General features: G+C 40.1%; 1 protein-coding gene across 1 annotated transcript; it reads left to right on the top strand.

Moving 5' to 3' along the window:
* Positions 1–1,251: 1,251 nt before the first annotated feature.
* LOC141417917 (immunoglobulin alpha Fc receptor-like) lies at positions 1,252–6,321 on the top strand. Its single transcript, XM_074057377.1, has 3 exons — positions 1,252–1,432; positions 1,891–2,175; positions 6,179–6,321. The coding sequence occupies exons 1-3, from the start codon at positions 1,252–1,254 to the stop codon at positions 6,319–6,321; spliced, it is 609 nt and encodes a 202-aa protein (XP_073913478.1).
* The last annotated feature ends 286 nt before the right edge of the window (positions 6,322–6,607 follow it).

The following is a 6,607-nucleotide window of genomic DNA, read 5'->3' as shown; positions in this document are numbered from 1 at the left end:
TCCTATGTGTTAGAGGAACTTCCTGAGGGGGAGGCTGGAGCCATGTAGGGGAGAACCAACTTGCAGGGAAGGAGAAGCTGGTCACCTTGATGTGTCCTTGACTGTGGTCAGTGTGTGTGCAGTGATGGTGATGGGTGAGGGATGAGGTCAGAAGGTCACAGTGAGGTCCCACAGTCTTGTAAATCACTCACAGTGCTCACATGTTCTGTGAATGAGGCAGAGACTTTGGAAACTGTGGGAAGAGAATGAGGTGAGTCACTTATTTATATAATACCCAAGCTTCAGTGTGAGAGTGGGGAAGGGTGAGGGGTTATTTGGAAGAAGGAGACAAGTAAGACATAAACCAATGATCCAACAAGACACAATGTCCACTGATCCAGGGCAGAAGGGACAATGGAGGTGATAAGTTTGTCTCACAGGATTCATTTCTGGGCTGGACAGTATAAAAGAAGAGAAACCAGTGAGTACAGCACCAAGGAAAGACAGTTATTTGTTCATTGGCAAAGAAGACTGTATTAAGTGCTTTTGAATGCATCAGATTCCAGTATTGTACATAATTTGTTCAAATCTCACATTGAAGGTGGATGTTTCATGGTTGGGTGAAAAAGTAAGGAGTTTAGATGGTGTGTGTGTGTACAGAAATGAATTGATGAATGTACATACATACACATAAATACACACATAAGAGATGAATATAGATGGATAGATGACAGAAAGATAGACATGATAGAAGATAGATAGGTGATAGATGATATATAGATGATAGATGATGGAGAACTATTGGAGATGCCTCTGGAGTGTGCATTTGCAGAAAAGAGGAACAGATAGGACTGGGCTCAAAGACTCCAATGTGTACTAGATTGGAGATGATAGCAAACAGCCCAAGGAACAGAGGCCACATGTCCAAGGGAGATACTGACAGTGTGGTTCCTGGAGGCCAAACAAAGGTCATATATAGCAGGGTGGGACAAGTCACATATGGATGATTCTTTCAGGTTGGATAAATGACCCTACCTTCCAGGTGATGGGCAGGTGTCTCTTTACTGCCAGTCACAGACCATGGTGTGGTGTGGCCCAGATTCATGCCCAGGAGCCATAGCTCAGATCCTGGGTTCTAACTTATCACTGTAAGATGAACTATTCCAGGGACCCTTGGGAACAAGGGCCTCCTGACATCAGATGATTGGGTTCTGGTTCTGTTTCTCTCCAGAGTTATCATCCCAGCTCTTCACCTGGGCAGTACCAGGAGCCATGATTCCAGAGAACAGTTCTGTGACCATCTTCTGCAGGATCCCTCCAGGAGTGACACGAATGAAACTACGTCATGCAAAACCCAGGGACCAGGGGTATTATCAAACCCTGCAAGAAGCCCAAGAGGTGGCTGAGTTCTTCCTCCAGCATGCCACAAATGTCAGTGCAGGGACTTATGATTGTGAGTATTGGAAGTGAGACTTCTGGTCAGGATGCAGTGGCCCTTTGGAGCTAGTAGTGACAGGTGAGGGGCAGCCCAAGGACACTGTCCACCAGCCTCAGTCTCTGCTGCCCACCTCCCTGGACCAGATGTGCCCGTCACAGGCCCTGTCCCATATCTCTGTCACCATGTATTTGGGTTCTAGTCTCCCTCTGTGCCAACTGTGCTCCCAACTCTCTTCAGAGAGTTGGTTGCTGTCCTCAGTTCATGGGGACAGAACCCAGCCTTTCATACACACAGACAGCCATTCCCTTGTCCTGAATCATGGAAAATAATGCAAAATTTTTTTACTTTGTGATCTTTGTGAAATAAGAAGGGGTGAATTTCTTTTTGGCTTCATGTTTCCTTCACTCAAGTCACTGTGAAAATTGTGGGGTATTTTAAGAATGGTTTTCTTAACAGTTTCTATTCACTTCTAGGTACCTACAAGGACAAACCTTCCCTGACTGTTCATCCAGGTCCCCAGGTGGCCTCAGGAAGAAATGTGACTCTTTTCTGTCACCTGCTTTTCTATGACACTTTCATTTTGTGCAGAGATGGAGAAGCTTCCTTTCCCCAGGACTGTTCCCATCAGGACCACAACACATTCCTCATCTCCCATGGGGACCTGGCCTATGGGGGGACCTATAGGTGCTATGGTTCTTCAAGACATACCCTCTACTTAGGGACACTACCCAGTGACCCCATTGAACTTTCAGTCACAGGTGAGCAACATCTCTGACAGTACACTTCAGTTCTGTGTCCCAGTATATCCAGGTTTGACTGAGGAAGGAGACCTAAGGGCAAGGATGAGAGGCACTTCCTGTTTGTAGTGTACATGAGGCCCCTCCAAAAACTCAAAGTCAACTTACTGTAGAGATACCTGTATATATGTTTATCCCAGCACTATTCATAAAATGAAATAAGCCAGGAGTGGTATCTGTAGTTAGTTTTCTGAGGAACATCCATACTGATTTCTACAATGGCTGCACTAATTTACATTCCCACCAACAGTGTGTAAGGGTTCCTTCCCTGTGCCCCTTGCAACCACACACAGCATTTGTTGTTTGTTTTATCGATGATAGTGATTCTGACTGACACGAGATGGAATCTCAATGTCATTTTGATTTGCATTTCCTTTATGAAAAATGATGTATTAGCCATTTGTTCTTCTTTTGAGAACTATTCGTTCAATTCATTTGCCCATTTATTAATTGGATAACTTGCTCTTTTGGTTTAGTTTAAAGTTATTTACTTATATATTCTTGCTATTAGTCCCTTATCCAATGAAGAATTGGGAAATATTCTCTCCCAATCTGTAGGTTGTCACTGGATTCTGATAATTGTTCCTTTGATGAGCAGAAGCTTTTTAATTTGATTCAATCCTACCTTTCAATTCTTGTTCTTATTTCCTGAGTCACTGAGCTCCTATTCAGAAAATCATTGCCTTCCTATATCTTTGAGTGTTTCATTTATGTTTTCCTGTAATAGTTTCTGAGTGTCAGACCTTACATTTAGGTCTTTAATTCATTTTTAGTTGATTTTTTTGGTACAGGGTAAGAGATAGGGATTTATTTTCAGTCTACTACATGTAGATATTCAGTTTTCCAACATCATTTATTAAAGTTTATTTTAGTATAACAGGATAAAGTAGGGAGAAATAGGAGAGGGTTTTTTTTCCTGCTCTCCGTGTAGGAAATGGGAGTAAAGATACAAAATAGTCAACAGTTTTTGAAGAGTTTCTCCAGGGCTTTGTCAATCTTGTTTAACTTTTCAAGGAACCAACTTTTAGTTCATTTTCTTTCTGGTGGTCCTGGGGTTTGAATTCAGGGCCTTATGCTTGCTAGCTAAGCCCTCTACCACTTGATCCACTCTGCCAGCTGGAACCAATTGCTTTATTAATTCTTTGTATTTTTTTGCCTCTATTTAAAAATTTATGTCCTGATCTTTCTTATTTCTTTCTGTCTACTCCTTTTGGATTTGGTTTATTATTGTTTTTTCCTAAGAGCTTGAAGTGCTCTCATTAGGTTATTTATGTGAAATCTCTGTGATTTATTTTTTTAAATTAGGCATTCATAGCCATAAACCTTTCTTTTAGCACTGCTTTTGCTGTGTCCTACTGGTAAGTTGTGTTTTCATTTTCATTTGATTCTATGAATTTTATGATTTACTTCTTTTTTGCTGATCCACTAATCATTCAAAAGTGTATTGTTCAATTTTTATGTGTTTGCATAGTTTCTGTAAGTATTGATCTTCAGTTTTATTTCATAGTGGTCTGATAAAATACAAGATAGTATTCCAATTTTCTTGTATTTGTTTAGTTTTGCTTTGTGTCCTACAATATGATCTATTTGGAGAAAGTTCCATGACAGCTGAGAAGAATTTTTGTTCAGTAACTGTTAGGTGGAATATTTGGTAGATGTCTGTTAAGTCTGTAGTGTTCTTTAATTCTGATTTTTTTTGTTGATATTTTGGTCTGGATGACCTAGGTAATTTTTGAGAGTGGGGTATTGAAGGTATACACTATTATTGTGTTGGGTCTATCTGTGCTCTTATATCCAGTGATGTTTGTGTATGAATTGGGTGTGGAATGTTTGGTGTGCATATGCTTACAATTGTTATTTCCTTTGATGGATTATTGCTTTTATCAATATGAACTGACCTTCTTTATTGCTTTGGACTAATTTTTGTTTGAAGACTGCTTTGTCAGATAGAAGGATAAGTACTCCCACTTGCCTTTGGGTTCCATTTGCTTAGAATATCTCTTTCCATTCTTTCACTTTAAGCCTTTGTTTGTATTTGTTAGTGAGGTGTGTTTTTTGTAGGCAGCAAATGGTTGGATCTTGTCTTTAAAAGTCTGTGTCTTTAAAATTTTTATTAGCATAGATTAGTTCTACAACGGGGTTTCATTGTGATATTTTCACAACATGCATATAATATACCTTGATCAATTCACCCCATCTATATTATTCTTTCTTAAGCATCCTCCTTACTACCACTCATTTTTTAAAAACAGTTTTTGGTGAGTTTCCCAACATTGGGAAGTCCACCTTCTGTTTCTTTCAAGTATCTTTGTGACAATCTTAACTATTTTCTCTTCCATAAGACACATTTCTAATCAGTAAACACTTTCTAGGATTTATACCTTATAAAATAATAGCAATGTACTGTCTAAACTCTACGTCCTGAATATCTGTTCCATTTTCACAATTATCACAACATTTTCCACTGCTACCCATGTCTGCCCAATCTCCTCTTTGGAACAAAGGGGCCTGTTCAAGGCCATCATATTGCAGCTTGTAGAAGCTTTCAAAAATCTTTTAGGCACTTTGAACAAAGCCAATAGGTTTTGCTGAAGACCCTAATTCCAAAAGACCTGACTCTGTCATTTCCTCATGGCATTCCAACTACACTGACTCTCTTTCATCATGTGAAATGCTGTGGCTTCCTGCCTTTCCTCTTGGCATTACTTAGAATGTGGCTGAAAAATTTCTAGGTTTTAAATTCCTTCTGTGAGCTCCAGTGGAAAATGGCTCTTCCCATGGATTCCAATAAGTCCCACCTCATGTCCCCATTGGGTTTCCTTTTACTAATCACCCAAGTCACATACTGCAAATGATGTTTATATCCCTATTATAAATTCTGCCATTCTGGACTCTAAGTGGCAAAAAGAGCAGATTGTGTGAGTCACTTGGCAGATAAGATAAGATCCTGTTTTCTTGTGGTTGGGTGGAGAGTCCCTGGAAGATTGAGTACTGGTGGGTCATAATAGCATCTTACATTTCAGTCATTGTGTGGAAAAATACACTGAATAGGGGGGTGAAAACCAGTACCTAATGAGTAATTCTGAGGGGCTGTAATATGCAAAGAAACCATGCCTATATAACTCCCAGTGCTTTCTTTCTCAGAAATTGCAGAAAACCTCCACATTTTCCAGGCAAGGTCTCTATTGTCTAAGAGTGAATGTGACATTTTCCTGTGATTGAGACTGGAATTTATGCTTTTATCTATATGAGTCAGAAGACAAGGCTCATTGTCCATGCTTCCCCCAACTGAGTCTTTCATAAACAAGGTGACTTTAATACACAGGGACTATACAGGCTGTGAACGAACACAGGTTTCTGAATGGAGAAAAACATCCCTTTATGCTTTTGACCTTAAATTCACATGGTCTTACACTTCTGAATAAACACAGACAATTTCTCTTGGATTGGTTATAACTCTGCGATGCTAGAAATTTAAAGCTATCAGTGTGGCATCCTGTTAATTTCTGAGTCTTGCTAAGGCTTACATTGGCCTGTGTCATGTGACATGGAGAAGGTGAGCTGATGGCAGGTGACCCAGAAGGTCCAAGACACGGATGACTCCACTTTCTCATTTCTTCAGACTGTTGTTCACATACTCACTAAAGCATTGAGTTCAGTACAGGCAGATAATTCAGGTACCTTGTTAAGCTCACGGGAAAATTAGCACCTGCTTTTACTTCTACCATAGGAATATCACCTCATTTTAGGACTCTTGACTTAGAAAATGGGGTCTGAATTTTACTCTCATTTGTGTCTAACTCAGATACTCTTGTTCATGGAACCAAGTGTGTCTTGGTTAGACACCTGGTAAAACCACTACAATCTTGGGATGATGGATGTCTTATATATGATCATCATATTTTTTGAGGGTGAGCATATGTGCCACTGGCTTCATATTAAATACTGCTTCTTTTCCCCACAGGGTCATCACCCTCAGATTATAAGGGGAACATCATCCAGCTGAGCCTGGCTGGCCTTCTCCTGTTAACACTTGGGGCACTATTGCTGGATGCTTGGAAGAGCAGAAAATCTGTACAAGGAGGAATCCAAGGAGTCCCAGAATGAGGGCACTGCAAACTCTTCTTAGAACTCATTAAAATGCTTGAACAAAGAGTCTTAAAAGGACTTGTGATTCCTCTTTCTGTTTTCAGTGTATGGAGATGGAGTTGAGTCCTCATGATATGACTGGCATTTCACAAATCACATTATAGTGTTTGCAGGAGAGATTATTCAAATTCCAGAGCCATGTGTCTCTCTTTTGTCTTCTAGCTCATCTGTGTCATCGCTGTGTGATGCCCATTTCTCATTTCTGAATTTTTCTTTGTGGCTTTTTCCACACAGGAATGACTTT

This window comes from Castor canadensis, chromosome 16 (assembly GCF_047511655.1).
Source record: "Castor canadensis chromosome 16, mCasCan1.hap1v2, whole genome shotgun sequence".
Classification (NCBI taxonomy): Eukaryota; Metazoa; Chordata; class Mammalia; order Rodentia; family Castoridae; genus Castor; species Castor canadensis.
This window is presented reverse-complemented; position numbering and strand designations above follow the sequence as displayed.